This window comes from Chiloscyllium plagiosum, unplaced genomic scaffold, assembly GCF_037043375.1.
Source record: "Chiloscyllium plagiosum isolate Xiang-an unplaced genomic scaffold, Cpla_swu_hap1 HiC_scaffold_6, whole genome shotgun sequence".
In the NCBI taxonomy this organism is placed as follows: domain Eukaryota; kingdom Metazoa; phylum Chordata; class Chondrichthyes; order Orectolobiformes; family Hemiscylliidae; genus Chiloscyllium; species Chiloscyllium plagiosum.
The window spans coordinates 109,829,366-109,846,498 of record NW_028270144.1 but is presented as its reverse complement, the minus strand read 5'-3'; the positions used below and the strand labels follow the sequence as shown (position 1 = coordinate 109,846,498).

Here is a 17,133-nt window from a genome sequence, read left to right as displayed (position 1 = left end):
AAAATGGATCCTTCTATTTTCAATTTTATTTGAGTCGTGGTACAGCAATAAATGGATTTAAAGTCAGCAAAGTGCAGCTAAATGCTAATCTTTATCCCTTTCACACATTTCAGGTCCAGGAGTTCCTCATACAACTGAGTGAGCAGAGCAAGAAGATAGCAGAACTAAAGATAAGGAAGTGTCACCAACTTATCATTAGCAAGCAGCAACTCAGACACTGACGCCATGCATATAGGTCAGAGGTCAGAGTGGAAGAATCCAGCCACATCCAACCTGGGCAAGCATCAGGAGGATAGCACCTCCCATGAAGTAGCTTGCTGGAGAGGGAGCTCTGTCTCAGGCCATGGTGCAGAGATCATGGATGAAGACCTTAAAGGCCACCATTCACTGATGCCCAGAGAGATTCTTTTCATGTGCACTGATTGCCTATTAATGATGGAGAAGGTGAAGAGTTCATTCAATGTCTTATTACACAGCATTGAGACAATGCACTAATTTTTAAGTCACAGATACGCAGGAGACAAAAACCTGGATAACAATGCTACAAAGTAGTTGTTCAGGCTTTGGTGGAAGTCTGCGTATTACTTTCCAACCATCAGTTTGCCAGAAAGCAGTTAGAAATGGTGAAATGTAACCAAATTATTCAATAACGGAGAATGTTTTTATCTGGTTATTATGTGTAGCCAATCCAGTGGGGAAATGTCCAGTGGTCAGTATTTCTAGTTAACTCATAGTTATGCTCTAAAAGGTTACTTTTAAGCTTTTGCAAGGTATGCTGCACCAGAAGCAGAATGTTTCCATCAACGCATTTACAGTAAATGAGAACAGATGTTCCCTAAGAGCAGCGTTGTTAAACATATTACATTGCATTGAAAAATATGCAATTACATTTTAAAATGTCTAGGAATACGCAGAGTCTCATTATTTAAATAATTAGATATTAGATACACACTGCCTGATAATTATCACATTAATAGAAATGGGACTTGTCATTTTCAAAAGGCAATGTTACCAAAAAAAATGGATATACTATTTTCTCATCACAACTACATTACACCCTTCATTGCACACACTGCAATGGTTGAAGCTCATTTAAATGATACTTTACCCATCCTGCACGGGTGTAATTTTCTCAGTCAACCTTTAGATAAGAATCATAGAGATGTGCAGCACAGAAACAGACCCCTCAGTCCAACTCATCCATGCCGGCCAGTTATTCTAACCTAATGTAGTCCCATTTGCCAGCACCTGGCCCATATTGGTCCAAACCTTTCCTACTCATATACCCATTCAGATGCCTTTTAAATGCTGTAATTGTACCAGCCTCCATCACTTCCTCTGGCAGCTCATTCCAAACACACGCCACACTCTGCATGAAGAAGTTGCCCCTTAGGACCCTTTTATATCATTTTCCTCTCACCGTAAACCTATGCCCTTTAGTTCTGGACTCCCACACACCAAGGAAAAGACTGTCTATTTATCCTATCCATGCCCCTCATGATTTTATAAACCTCTATAAGGTCACCCCTCAACCTCCGACACTCCAGGGAAAACAGCCCTAGCCTGTTCAGCCTCTCCCTATAGCGCAAATCCTCCAACCCTGGCAACATCCTTGTAAATCTTTTCTGAAGCCTTTCAAATTTCACATAGGAAGGAAATGAGAATTGAACGCAATATTCCAAAAATGGCCAAACCAATGTCCTGTACAGCCGCAACATGACCTCCGAACCCAATACTCAACATTCTGACCAATAAAGGAAAGCATACCAAGTGCCTTCGTCACGATCCTATCTACCTGCAATGCTACTTTCAAGTAACTATGAACCTGCATTCCAAGGTCTCTGTTCAGCAATACTCCCGAGGACCTTACCATTAAGTGTATAAGTCTTGCTCTGATTTGCTTTTTAAAAAACTGCACCTCACATTTATCTAAATTAAACTGAATCTGCCACTCTTCAGCCCGCTCGCCCATCTCATCAAGGTCCCATTGTAGTCTGAGGTAACCTTCTTCGCTGTCCACTACACCTCCAATTTTGATATCATTTGCAAACTTACTAACAATACCTCTTATGCTCACATTCAAATCATTTATATAAATTATGACAATTAGTGGACCCAGCACTGATCATTGTGGCACACCACTGGTCACAGGCCTCCAATCTAAAAAAGCAACCCCCCACCACCGAAGGTCTTCTACCTTCTAGCCAGTTCTGTATCCAAATGGTTAGTTCTCCCTGTATTCCATGAGATCTAATCTTGGTAACCAGTTTCCCATGGGGAACATGTCGAACACCTTAATGAAGTGCATATAGATCACTTCCACTGATTTGCCCTCATCAATCCTGTTTGTTACTTATTCAAAAAACTCAACCAAGTTCGTGAGGCATGATCTCCCATGCACAAAACCATGCTGACTATCCCTAATCAGTCCTTGCCTTTCCAAATGCATGTAAATCCTGTCCCTCAGGATTCTCTCCAATACCTTGTCCACCACCGATGTCAGGCTCTATAGTTCCCTGGCTTTTCCTTACGACCTTTTTAAATAGTGGGACCACATTAACCAACCTTCAGTCTTCCAGCACCTCACCTGTGACTATCAATGATGCAAATATCTCAGCAAGGAGCCCAGCAATTGGTTTCTTAGCTTCCCACAGAGCTCTAGAGTACACCTGATCAGGTCCTGGGGATTTATCCACTTTTATCAGTTTCAAAACATCCAGAACTTCCTCCTCTGTAATATGGACATTTTTCAAGATGTCGCCATCTATTTGCCTATATTCTCTATCTTCCATGTCCTTCTCCACAATAAACACCGATGCAAAATACTCGTTTAGTATCTCACCCATCTCCTGCAGCTCCACACATGGCCTACCTTGCTGAGGAGCTCTCTTGTCTCCCTGGTTATCCTTTTGTCCTCAATGTATTTGTAAAAAACCCTTTGGATTCTCCTTAATCCTTTTTGCCAAAGCTATCTCATGTCCCCTTTTTGCCCTCCTGATTTTCCTCTTAAGTGCACTTCTACTGCCTTTATACTCTCAGGATTCACTCGATCTCTCCTGTCTATACCTGACATATGCTTCTTTGTTTTTCTTAACCAAAACCTCAATTTCTCTAGTCATCCAGCATTCCCTACACCTACCAGCCTTTCCTTTCACCCTAACAGGGATATACTGTCTCGTTATCTTATTTTTGATGGCTTCCCACTTTCCAGCTATCCCTTTACCTGTGAACATCTGCCCCCAGTCAACTTTTGAAAGTCCTTGTCTTATACTGTCCTCCAATTTAGAACTTCAACTTTTAGATCCGGTCTATCCTTTTCCATCACTATTTTAAAACAAATAGAATTACAGTCGCTGGCCCCAAAATGTTCTTCCACTGACCCCTCAGTCACCTGCCCTGCCTCAGTTCCCAAGAGTAGGTCAAGTTTTGCACCTTCTCTGGTAGGAACATCCACATACTGAATCCGAAAATTATCTTGTAGACATTTAACAAATTTCTCTCCATCTAAATCCTTAACACTATGGCAGTCCCAGTCTACATTTGGAAGATATCCTAAATAAATGTAGTCTCATTTGCCAGCACTATGTCCCATCCCTCTAAAACCTTCCTATTCATATATGCATCCAAATGCCTTTTGAATGTTGTAATTGTACCAGCCTCCACCACTTCTTCTGGCACCTCATTCCATACACCCACCATCCTCTGCATGAAAAAGTTGCCCCTTAGGTCCCTTTTAAATCTCTCCCCTCTCACCTTGAAATTTGTTTTACTTGATGGGTTACATGTGGTTACAGGATCTGCAGCTTTTATCTTGGCCTCAGGTAACTCAATGAGTGAGACTACCTCTAGCAAATGCAGCAGTCAAGTTTCAAGCTGTTCAAGAGCAGCATAGTCCATTACATTAGTTACTGGCTTGATGTAGATCATTGGAATATTAATGTGGCTCATTTCATTTCTGACTCACAAATTTAAAAATGAACGCTAGTCAACATCTTGGGGAAAAGGATCACTGGCCCTGAAACATTAACTCTGCTTTCTCTCCACAGATGCTGCCATACCTGCTGAGTTTCTCCAGCAATTGCTATTTTTGTTTTAGATTTCCATAGAATCCCTACAGTGTGGAAACAGGCCCTTGGGCCCAACCAGTCCAGACCAACCTTCTGAAGAGTAACCCACCCAGACCATTCCCCCGCTACTCTACCTTTACCCCAGACTAATGCACCTAACCTACACATCCCGGAACACTGTGAACAATTTAGCCTGGCTAATTCACCTAACCTCCGCATCTCTGGAATGTGGGAGAAAACCAGAGCACCCAGGAAGAACCCACACACACACTAGCAGAACTTGCAAGCTCCTCACGGCCAAGTCGCCTGAGGCTGGAATCAAACCTGAGTCTCTGGCACTGTGAGGCAGCAGTGCTAACCACTGAGCCACCGTGATACGTACCCCACAACCCCCACCACTCCCCCAAACTGAGCCACCGTGCCGCCCCTGCATCCATTTCCAGCATCTGCAGTTCTTTGTTTTTTTTGGGGTGGGGTTGTGATCTCTAAATGTTTGCTTTCTGTATGTGGTACTTTAACTTTCTTATGTGTTTATGACCAACTCTAGCCTCTGGTGACCGTCTGTCTGGAGTTTGCACATTCTCCCAATGTCTGCATGGGTTTTCTCCCAAAGTCCAAAGATGTATAGGTTAGGTGGATTCGATATGCTAAATTGCCCATAGTGTCTAGGGATGTGTACATTAGGTGGATCAGCAATGGTAAATGCAGGGTTACAGGAATAGGGTAAGGGGTGTGAGCCTGAATGAGCGCTCTTTTTAGAGTCTGTTTAGAGACTTGTTGGGCTGAATGGCCTGTTTCCACACTGTAGGGATTCTATGATTCTAAACATAACTATGGACTTTTTTTTTAAAAACCAAGCATTTTCTTTGTTCAATATGGCCTTTGGAAAATCTGCAAACCGCGATAATATACTTAAATCAACTTCAGTCATGTAAAGGTAGTTTGCCTGCCAGATTTCTTAACTCCACCCTTCCTGCCATATTTTAATATGCTCCCAGTAGCAAGCTAGATGCCTGCAGTCCATACTAATAATGGTCAACAGTGGGAAATTCAGCAGGGCCGGATGCTCATAATTTATGTAAACATGAGCTGTGCCATATTGAATCTTGGTGATTCAACATTAGAACTGGAAAATATCACAATCTGAGCCCAGTGTAGCTGAAATAGTGCAAGACAAGATAATGAAAAGGATTCAGAGGGAAAAAAATCATGATGACTCCAAATTTTAAATTCACAAAGTATGAAGCAAGTTAAAGGAAATTCATTGCAAAAGTTTAAATGAACCACATATCTTAACAGACAAATTTATATTACACAAATAAGTGAAATAGACAAAGGATAAATTTGAGAATAATAGAAAGCTCTGAGCTAATCATACAATAGGAATTGTCTCTTCATTTTCAATAATAGATTCCCACTTTTTAATTCATTCACACAAAGTAGCTGTTGCAAGCTCGGCCAGGATTTCTGGCCCATCTGTAACTGTCCTCATGTTATTTAGTATTACAACAACTGAAAGGTCAACAAAGAATTGGATTGACCGTCAATTCAATGAAGAATAGAGCAATCTACATGATACAATAATGTCTGACATACTCTTGCAGATACGGTCTAGAGAACAGTGAGTTGCTTGAGGTGACCTGCTCTTACCACATTCATTTTTTCACTAATTTATGGAAGGACTAACATCTCAGTAATTGATTACTTACTTTTCATAGCAATGGATAGCGTGGAGGAGTCTTTTTTTGTAGTGTTTCAGGTTCACACCCAATGGATTAATGAGTGTGATCTGCTTCTTGCAGTTGCTCACATGGGCTAATGGTAGCATCTGAATTAAAACAATATTAACAAATTTATATCAGACTGAAATACACCGAGGTACCATAGTTATTTTAAAAGCAATATCCACAGATAAAGGTTAATTCGGAAGTTTTCTTTTTAATCCACTGTCATTTCTTTCTTCACTTTTCAACAGAAAAACACATGTAGGTGTGTCCTGTGGTGATGACTTGTTAAGCTTACTACAGGTAGACAACTCTTTATCCGAAATCCCAAGATCCGAGAAGCTCCAAAATCGAAAGTTTTTTTTTGTGAAGTTTTTATCTCATTTACAAGGTTGTTTGGCATGTAACAGTTAACCCAACTCCACCCCACTCAATGCAACGTCGGTGGGCGTGGCCCAGCACTGACCGACCTTAGGAAACTGTTGGAAGTCCTAGCAGAGCGCTTTAGGGAACATCTCCGGGACACCCGCACCAATCAACCACACCGCCCCATGGCCCAAAATTTCAACTCCCCCTCCCACTCTGCTGAGGACATGGAGGTCCTGGGCCTCCTTCACCGCCGCTCCCTCACCACCAGACACCTGGAGGAAGAACGCCTCATCTTCCGCCTCGGAACACTTCAACCCCAGGGTATCAATGTGGACTTCAACAGTTTCCTCATTTCCCCTTCCCCCACCTCACCCTAGTTCCAAACCTCCAGCTCAGCACTGTCCCCATGACTTGTCTGGACTTGTCCTACCTGCCTATCTCCTTTTCCACCTATCCACTCCACCCTCTCCTCCCTGACCTATCACCTTCATCCCCTCCCCAACTCACCCATTGTACTCTATGCTACTTTCTCCCTACCCCCACTCTCCTCTAGCATATCTCTCCATGCTTCAGGCTCACTGCCTTTATTCCTGATGAAGGGCTTTTGCCCGAAATGTCGATTTCGAAGCTCCTTGGATGCTGCCTGAACTGCTGTGCTCTTCCAGCACTACTGATCCAGAATCTGGTTTCCAGCATCTGCAGTCATTATTTTTACCTCTACAGCTCTATGACATTAAATACCAAAATGTCATATCTTATTAAAGATAAGCAGACATTTCTTCAAAGGTTTTTTTTCTAACCTCCATAACCTGGCTTCTTCACAAAGGCAAGGACTAAGACTTATAAACAGCTACCAAGGTACAGAACATTTCCCAGTAACTACCTCAGTTTACCTATTTAAACCAATTCTTTGTAGTAAAGTATCTTAACATTGGTCCAAAATAGTTGGCCAGATTGAACACATTTTAGCAACTGAGTGTGAGAACAGTGTGTGAGATCGTGGAATGGACATGAGGTAAGTCACAAGAGATCAACAATGTAGAATATAATCCTCATATTTTCCTGAACAGTTCAGAAATGTAATTTAAATGAAAGAAGACAGCTCACCTCATCAAAGACTTTGGACACAATATACTTGTCTAAGATTGGGACATATTTGGAAGTTTGAGCTACAGCCGTCGGTGAAAGTGCATCCATTATGGTGAGTCTCTTTGCAAGTAAGCTATTTGTCTTCAGCCAGCAGGCTGAAGAAATATCCAGAGAGCTAGAAACAGATCAATAATGTCTCATGAGATTAAAACCATAGAGGGATAGACACTCAGAATTACTCAATACCTCCATATTCCAAATATTTTATGAAAATAGATTCATAGGCAACTGATTTGATTTGATTTGATTTGTTATTGTCACACGTACCCAGGTACAGTGAACAGCATTGTTTTGTATGCAGTACTGGCAGATCATACAACACAACGTGCATCATCAGGGTAACATAACAGAGCAAGGGATACAATGTTATGGCTGCAGAGAAGGTGCACAAAGAGCGAAATCAACATCAAATTTAAAATTTGAGAGGTCTATTCGGAAGTCTAGGAACAACGGGGATGAAGGTGTTCTTAAATATGTTGGTGTTTGAGCTTTGGTATCTCCTGCCTGAAGAAAGAGGTTGGAAGAATTTATAATCAGAGCGAGAGGTGACTTTGATGATGTTGGCTGCCTTCCCAAGGCAGCAGGAAGTATAGATGGAGTCAATGGATGGAAGGTTGGCTGAATATTGCTTGCATAAAAAATTACAGTTCAGTTAATAATTCCTTTCTAAAGCGTCCCTAAATTTGTGAGCCAATTATTTTTCTCGTAGAAGGAATAGGCAATTACTCAACTGTTATAATCTATAGAAAAACAAGTAATTTACCACCCACTCTTTCCAAGATAAATGAACTACTGGTAAAATTCCACCAAAGTTCAAGAGCATTTCTCCCCTTTCATAATGACTTAGGAAGTGCATTTTACAAGCAGAATATCACTTAAGATGGTGGATGAAAGTTTAAATCTGGAATTTCAATCATTTCTCAGAAGTGGAAATAAAAGCAATGGTGATCCAATTTGCAAAACAACGAACAATGAAAAGGGAGGGAGGTGGCTGCGGAAATAGGGGAGGCGTTGGTTGAGATCTTTCAAAAGTCACTGGAGTCAGGGAAAGTCCTGGATGATTGGAAGATCGCTGATGTAACCCCCTTGTTCAAGAAAGGATCAAGACAAAAGATGGAAAATTTTCGGCCAATTAGCCTAACCTCGGTCGTTGGTAAAATTCTAGAATTCATCATTAAGGATGAGGTTTCTAAATTCTTGGAAAAGCAAGGTCAGATTAGAACAAGTCAACATGGACTTAGTAAGGAGAGGTTGTGCCTGACAAACCTGTTGGAATTCTTTGAAGAGGTGACAAGTAGGTTAGACCAGGGAAACCCAGTGGATGTGGTCCATCGAGACTTCCAAAAGGCCTTTGATAAGGTGCCACACAGGAGGCTGCTGAGCAAGGTGAGGGCCCATGGTGTTCGAGGTGAGTTACTGGTATGGATTGAGGATTGGCTGTCTGACAGAAGGCAAAGAGTTGGGATAAAAGGTTCTTTTTCGGAATGGCAGCCGGTGACAAGTGGTGTCCCGCAGGGTTCAGTGTTGGGGCCGCAGCTGTTCACATTATATATTAATGATGTGGATGATGGGACTGGGGGCATTCTAGCAAAGTTTGCCGATGATACGAAGTTAGGTGGACAGGCAGGTAGTACTGAGGAAGTGGAAAGGCTGCAGAAGGATCTAGGAGAAAGTGAGGACTGCAGATGCTGGAGATCAGAGCTGAAAATGTGTTGCTGGAAAAGCGCAGGTCAGGCAGCATCCAAGGAGCAGGAGAATCGACGTTTCGGGCATGAACCCTTCTTCAGGAATGAGGAAAGTGTGCCAAGCAGGCTAAGATAAAAGGTAGGGAGGTGGGACTTGGGGGAGGGGCATTGGAAATGCGATAGGTGGAAGGAGGTTAAGGTGAGGGTGATAGGCCAGAGTGGGGGTGGGGGCGGAGAGATCAGAAAGAAAATTGCAGGTTAGGAAGGTGGTGCTGAGTTCGAGGGTTGGGATTGAGACGAGGTGGGGGGAGGGGAAATGAGGAAACTGGAGAAATCTGAGTTCATCCCTTGTGGTTGGAAGATGAGACACTCTTCCTCCAGCCGTCGTGTTGCTATGGTCTGGCGATGGAGGAGTCCAAGGACCTGCATGTCCTTGGTGGAGTGGGAGCGGGAGTTGACGTGTTGAGCCTCGGGGTAGTTGGGTTGGTTGGTCCGGGTGTCCCAAAGGTGTTCTCTGAAACATTCTGCAAGTAGGCGGCCTGTCTCCCCAATATAGAGGAGGCCACATCGGGTGCAGCGGATGCAGTAAATGATATGTGTGGAAGTGCAGGTGAATTTGTGGTGAATATGGAAGGATCCCTTGGGGCTTTGTAGGGAAGTATGGGGGGAGGTGTGGGTGCAAGTTTTGCATTTCTTGCAGTTGCAGGGGAAGGTGCCGGGAGTGGAGGTTGGGTTGGTGGGGAGTGTGGACCTGACGAGGGAGTCACGGAGGGAATGGTCTTTCCGGAACACCGATAGGGGAGGGGAGGGAAATATATCCGTGGTGGTGGGGTCTGTTTAGAGGTGGCGGAAATGACGAAGGATGATACGATGTATCTGGAGGTTGGTGGGGTGGTAGGTGAGGACCAGTGGGGTTCTGTCCTGGTGGCGATTGGAGGGGCGGGGCTCAAGGGCAGAGGAGCAGGAAGTGGAGGAGATGCGGTGGAGGGCATCGTCAATTACATCTGGGGGGAAATTGCGGTCTTTGAAGAAGGAGGCCATCTGGTATTGGTATTGGAACTGGTCCTCCTGGGAGCAGATGCAGCGGAGATGAAGGAATTGGGAATATGGGATGGCGTTTTTACAGGCGGCAGGGTGGGAGGAGGTGTAGTCTAAGTAGCTGTGGGAGTCGTTCGGTTTATAGTAAATGTCCGTGTTGATTCGATCGCCTGAGATAGAAATGGAGAGGTCTAGGAAAGGGAGGGAGGAGTCTGAGACGGTCCAGGTAAATTTGAAGTCGGGGTGGAAGGTGTTGGTAAAGTGGATGAACTGTTCAACCTCCTTGTGGGAGCACGAGGCAGCGCCGATACAGTCATCGATGTAGCGGAGGAAAAGGTAGGGGCTGGTGCCAGTGTAGCTGCGGAAGATGGACTGTTCCACATATCCTACAAAGAGGCAGGCATAGCTGGGGCCCATGCGGGTGCCCATGGCTACTCCTTTGGTTTGGAGGAAGTGGGAGAATTGGAAAGAGAAGTTGTTCAGAGTGAGGACCAGTTCAGTCAGTTGAAGGAGGGTGTCAGTGAAAGGGTACTGGTTGGTACGGTAGGAAAGGAAGGAGCGGAGGGCTTTGAGTCCTTCGTGATGGTGGATGGAGGTGTACAGGGACTGGATGTCCATGGTGAAGATAAGGCGTTGGGTACTGGGGAAGCAAAAATCATGGAAGAGGTGGAGGGCGTGGGTGGTGTCCCGAATGTAGGTGGGGAGTTCTTGGACTAAGGGGGACAGGACCGTGTCGAGGTATGCAGAGATGAGTTCGGTGGGGCAGGAGCAGGCTGAGACAATGGGTCAGTCGGGGCAGTCAGGTTTGTGGATTTTGGGCAGGAGGTAGAAACGGGCGGTGCGGGGTTGTGGGACTATGAGGTTGGAGGCAGTGGATGGGAGATCCCCTGAGGTGATGAGATCTAGACATTTTGGGAGAGTGGTTCAGGAAATGGCTGATGGAATTCAATGTGAGCAAATGCGAGGTCTTGCACTTTGGAAAAAAGAATACAAGCATGCACTACTTTCTAAATGGTGAGAAAATTCATAAAGTTGAAACTTTATTGCTGGAACAGCACAGCAGGTCAGGCAGCATCCAGGGAACAGGAGATTCGACGTTTCGGGCACAGGCCCTTCTTCAGGAAGAAGGGCCTGTGCCCGAAACGTCGAATCTCCTGTTCCCTGGATGCTGCCTGACCTGCTGTGCAGTTCCAGCAATAAAGTTTCAACTTTGATCTCCAGCATCTGCAGACCTCACTTTCTCCTAGAAAATTCATAAAGCCAAAGTACAAAGGGATCTGGGAGTGCTTGAGGATTCTCCAAAGGTAAACATGCAGGTTGAGTCCGTGATTAAGAAAGCGAATGCAAGGTTGTCATTTATCTCAAGAGGGTTGGAATATAAAAGCACTGTTGTGCTACTGAGACTTTATAAAGCTCTGGTAAGGCCCCATTTGGAGTACTGTGTCCAGTTTTGGTCCCCATACCTCAGGAAGGACATACTGGCACTGGAGCGTGTCCAGCGGAGATTCACACGGATGATCCCTGGAATGTAGGTCTAACATACGAGGAACGGCTGAGGATCCTGGGATTGTATTCATTGGAGTTTAGAAGATTAAGGGGAGATCTAATAGAAACTTACAAGATAATATATGGCTTGGAAAGGGTGGATGCTAGAAAATTGTTTCCGTTAGGCGAGGAGACTAGCACCCGTGGACACAGCCTTAGAGTTAGAAGGGGTAAATTCAAAACAGAAATGCGAAGACATTTCTTCAGCCAGAGAGTGGTGGGCCTGTGGAATTCATTGCTGCAGAGTGCAGTGGAGACCGGGATGCTAAATGTCTTCAAGGCAGAGATTGATAAATTCTTGATGTCACAAGGAATTAAGGGCTATGGGGAGAATGCGGGTAAGTGGAGTTGAAATGCCCATCAGCCATGATTGAATGGCGGAGTGGACTCGATGGGCCGAATGGCCTTACTTCCACTCCTATGTCTTATGGTCTTATGGAAAAGTTGCAGCTAACTCCTAAAACAAAACAATGGGAGTATTTTTGACTGAGGGTAATATTAAGTGGGGATATCAGATTATTGCAGCACTGTTTTCAAGAAGACCAATTTACAGAGTAAGTTCTGAAAAAGGGTTACTGGATCCAAAACATTAATTCCACTCTCTCTCCACAGATGCTGTCAGACCTTCTGAGGTTCTCCAGCAATTGCTGTTTTTGTTGTAGAGTAATATAGATATATTTGATTTGGTGACAGGAAATTGGAATACTTTCCCTTGGTGCTTTTACATTCCACTTCTCAGACCATCCATTAATATGCTAATTATGTGTCGAATACAATTGCTGCCCTGTTATATTTTTCTTTCAAATGTCAAGTTTTTCAGTTTTTACCTCAAATATTTTGTGCTTTTATTACTACATTAAAAACATTCAAGACATTTTGCTTCTGAAGAATTGCCAACATATTCTGCTTTCTGTTTAATATTGTTTTGAGTTTTGCACCCACCCATATCTGGTATGGCACAGTGGCTTAATGGTTAGCACTAGTACCCCACAGCACCAGGCACCCAAGTTAATTTCACCCTCAGGTGACTGTCTGTTTGGAGTCTGCATGGTTGTCCTGTGCTTGCATTGGTTTTCTCTGGGTGCTCTGCTTCCTTCCACAGTCCAAAGATGTGCAGGTTAGGTGGATTGGTCAAGCTAAATTGCCCATGGTGTTGAGGGATGTAAAGCTAAGTGGATTATCCATGGGAAGGGTAGGGTGGGGGAGGGGGCGGGTGGAGTGCTTTTCGGAGAGTCGGTGTGGAAGTGTGTAAGGACCACTGGCATGGCTAGTATGGATTGCTTATTGCCAAGTGATTTTATACAATCAATTGAATTTGTTAAGCCACTTCAGAAAGCAGTTAGCTTGCTGCTATTTTGGTATGGGATTGCAGTCACATTATTTCTGAATTGAGGTTTAATTTACTGGTCCAGTAACATTAGTCACCAGACTGAGACTTCCTCATTGCCTGATGGAAGAAAGTTATCTACTTCTTAAATAAAGGCAATGTATTGTTTTCTTAAATTTGAGATGGGTTGCACAGTGCAGTTGGACAGAAAATACCCAATGTTACGTTATTATAATAAATATTACTGAATCCATGATATGAATAATTAGTTGCGAGCAGTCTTTCTAACAACAGATAACTTTTTCATCTTACTTTTTAGCTGGTCTGCTTCCTTTTTTTGTCAAAGGTTTGCTTTCAATCAAACTGAGGCCTATAAAGAAAACCATTAAAAGGTACTTGAATAAATAAAGGTTTAGCATTTCTTAGCAATTCTCAGAAATCCCTTAACATTCCTTGCATTTTGTAACAACTGGACCCCAAATGATGTGCTCTCATTTTTTCCAGCAACCTTTGGCTTTCCGGTTTGTAGAGCATATGTGTTTTTCACTGAGTCCTAGAAAGAACATATTCTATCACAACAGTTTTGCTTTTGAGGAAAAGTCAATGGCAGGAGCCTAACAGCACAGTATGGGTCAGCAGTCAGATGAAAAGAGGAGCCAATGTGAATCAAACAGTTCTAAATAGGATCAACTTAGAGTACCTGTGCTTAATGTTATGGGGGAGGGACTAATTACTCCAATAACATAAGTTAGGTGGCTCTAAACTGCACATTCCATTGACAAGACCACTACTTGAGTACTGCTCCCCAATGTAGTAGCCAGTGCAGAAACAACAACAACAGTTTTAAAAGACAAAGGAAGCACATGGTAAGGTCAGTGCAGGGGAGAGGGAAAGAAACTGACATCACAGTGAATCTGCGCAGTTACTGCCTTTGCTGTTTGAATTCATGTATCACTAGACATCGGAGTGCGTCTGGGAAAATTAACAAACCGTGAAATTCACAACTGATCTTGAAGGAACTGTTTGGGCGAAGTTCACAGCACAGAAGCAGATAAGTTTATTGTTTTTAAGTGTGACCTACAGAACGTCTGCAGTAATGAGTAGAGTGGGTTCTTTTTTGATTATATGTTTTTTGAGATATGTCTTTTGATTAAACTTAAAATATATGCCATAACTATTAACTTAACCTGAGGCAGTGTTTTGTAGAGCAATAAGATGGTGTTATGTAGAGGAATAGGAGGGCAGCACGGTGGCTTAGTGGTTAGCACTGCTGCCTCACAGCATCAGGGTCCCGGGTTCGATTCCAGCCTCGTGTGACTGTCTGTGTGGAGTTCGCACATTCTCCCTGTGTCCGCGTGGGTGTTTCCTCTGGGTGCTCCAGTTTCCTCCCGCAGTTACAAAGATGTGCAAGTCAGGTGAATTGGCCATACTAAATTGCCCATGGTGTTCGGTGTATTTGTCAGAGGGAAATGAGTCTGGGTGGGTTACTCTTCGGAGGGTCGGTGTGGACTGATTGGGCCAAATTGCCTGTTTCCACACTGCAGGGAAACTAATCTTATTTTCTGGGTCTCTAGATTGTGAAGGAGCAAAAATGGGCTTTAGTAAAGTGATATGCGCTTCTTGTCAGGTGTGAGAGTTTAAAGAGAGTTTAAGGGTTACTGCGGATTATATCTGTAATAAATGCTGTTGTTTGCAAAGCTTATCAGAGCAAATGGATCGGTTGGAGAGACAGTTATAGGAAGGGTGGCAAGTCTCAGATATAGTCACTTCTATGGTTAATTCCAGAAAAGGTAAGAGAGGTAGGCAGCTAGTGCAGGAGCCTTCTGTGACTATCCCCATTTAAAACAAGTATGCTGTTTTGGAAAATGTAGGGGGTGATGGATTCTCAGGGGAACGTAGCACGAACAGCCAAGTTTCTGGTATTGAGACTGGCTCTAATGCAATGAGGGGTACATCGGGTTCCAAAAGATCAATTGTGTTAGGGGACTCTCTAGTCCGAAGTACAGACAGACGTTTCTGTGGCCAGCAGCGAAAAATCAGAATGGTGTGTTGCTTCCATGGTGCCAGGATCAAGGATATCTCAGAGAGGGTGCAGAATGTTCTCAAGGGGGAGAGGGGCCAGCAAGAGGTCATTGTCTACATTGGAACCAATGACATAGGAAGGGAAAAGGTTGAGATTCTGAAGGGAGATTACAGAGAGTTAGGCAGGAACTTAAAAAGGAGATCCTCAAGGGTAGTAATATCTGGATTACTCCCAGCGCTCCGAGCTAGTGAGGGCAGGAATAGGAGGATAGAGCAGATGAATGCATGGCTGAGGAGCTGGTGTATGGGAGAAGGACACACATTTTTGGGTTATTGGAATCTCTTTTGGGGTAGAAGTGACCTGTATAAGAAGGACGGTTTGCACCTAAATTGGAAGGGGACTAATATACTGGCAGGGAAATTTGCTAGAGCTGCTCAGGAGGATTTAAACTAATAAGATGGGGGGAAACCCAGGGGGATAGTGAGGAAAGAGATCAATCTGAGACTGGTACAGTTGAGAACAGAAGCGAGTCAAACAGTCAGTGACTGTTAGTTCAATGCAAGGGGACTAACAGGGAAGGCAGATGAACTCAGGGCATGGTTAGGAACATGGGACTGCAAATATATCCAGGGAAGTTATTTGGGTGGAACTGTGAAATAAGAAAGGGGTGATCACCTTATTGGGATTGTATTATAGACCCCCTAGTAGTCAGAGGAAAATTGAGAAACAAACTTGTAAGGAGATCTCAGCTATTTGTAAGAATAATAGGGTGGTTATGGTAGGGGATTTGAACTTTCCAGACATCAACTGGGACTGCCATAGTATTAAGGGTTTAGATGGAGAGGAATTTGTTAAGTGTGAACAAGAAATTTTTCTGATTCAGGAGGGTTGTTTTTCAGACTGGAGGCCTGTGACCAGTAGAGTGCCACAAGGATCGGTGCTGGGTCCTCTACTTTTTGTCATTTACATAAATAATTTGGATGCGAGCATAAGAGGTACAGTTAGTAAGTTTGCAGATGACATCAAAATTGGAGGTGTAGTGGACAGCGAAGAAGGTTACCACAGATTACAACAGGATCTGGACCAGATGGGCCAATGGGCTGAGAAGTGGCAGATGAAGTTTAATTCAGATAAATGCGAGGTGCTGCATTTTGGGAAAGCAAATCTTAGCAGGACTTATACACTTCACGGTAAGGTCCTAGGGAGTGTTGCTGAACAAAGAGACCTTGGAGTGCAGGTTCATAGCTCCTTGAAAGTGGTGTCGCAGATAGATAAGATAGTGAAGAAGGCGTTTGGTATGCTTTCCTTCATTGGTCAGAGTATTGAGTACAGGAGTTGGGAGGTCATGTTGCGGCTGTACAGGACATTGGTTAGGCCACTGTTGGAATATTGCGAGCAATTCTGGTCTCCTTCCTATTGGAAAGATGTTGTGAAATTTAAAAGGGTTCAGAAAAGATTTACAAGGATGTTGCCAGGGTTATGAGGGGCATGGAAAAGATAAGTTGAAACTTTATTGCTGGAATAGCACAGCAGGTCAGGCAGCATCCAGGGAACAGGAGATTCGACGTTTCGGGCCCATGGAAAAGATAAACAGACAAAGTCTTTTCACTGGGATAGGGGAGTCCAGAACTAGAGGGCATAGGTTTACAGTGAGAGGGGAAAGATATAAAAGGGACCTAAGGGGCAACTTTTTCATGCAGAGGGTGGTACGTGTATGGAATGAGCTGCCAGAGGAAGTGGTGGAGGCTGGTACAATTGCAATATTTAAAAGGCATTTGGATGTGTATATGAATAGGAAGGGTTTGGAGGGATATGGGCCGGGTGCTGGCAGGTGGGACTAGATTGGGTTGGGATATCTGGTCGGCATGGACGGGTTGGACTGAAGTGTCTGTTTCCATGCTGTACATCTCTACAACTCTATGACTCTAAGACCCAAAGCAGGTAATGATACCGCTGGTCAAAAGTGAGTGGAATCAACCTGAAAACTATTTGACGCATCTCACAACTTCCTCTTCCATTCAGTGAATTTTATGAATGTACAATCCTGAAAAACACATGGTAAAGGACACCAATGAAACAGCCCTTGCTAGGGTACAAAGTTAAAAATCACACAACACCAGGTTATAGTCCAACAGGTTTAATTGGAAGCACTAGCTTTCGGAGCGATGCTCCTTCATCAGGTGGTTGTGGAGTACACGATTGCAAG

At 43.8% G+C, this 17,133-nt stretch overlaps 1 protein-coding gene across 1 annotated transcript in view; it reads right to left on the bottom strand.

Annotated features, from left to right (window-relative positions):
• Nucleotides 1-17,133, bottom strand: part of LOC122551170 (von Willebrand factor A domain-containing protein 3B-like) — a 155,457-nt gene that overhangs the window by 43,272 nt on the left and 95,052 nt on the right. The window contains exons 17-19 of the mRNA XM_043692794.2: nt 13,217-13,274; nt 7,268-7,424; nt 5,777-5,895 (exon numbers count right to left, since the gene is read on the bottom strand). Coding sequence (XP_043548729.2) covers nt 5,777-5,895; nt 7,268-7,424; nt 13,217-13,274 — 334 coding nt within the window. The remainder of the gene's footprint in view (nt 1-5,776; nt 5,896-7,267; nt 7,425-13,216; nt 13,275-17,133) is intronic.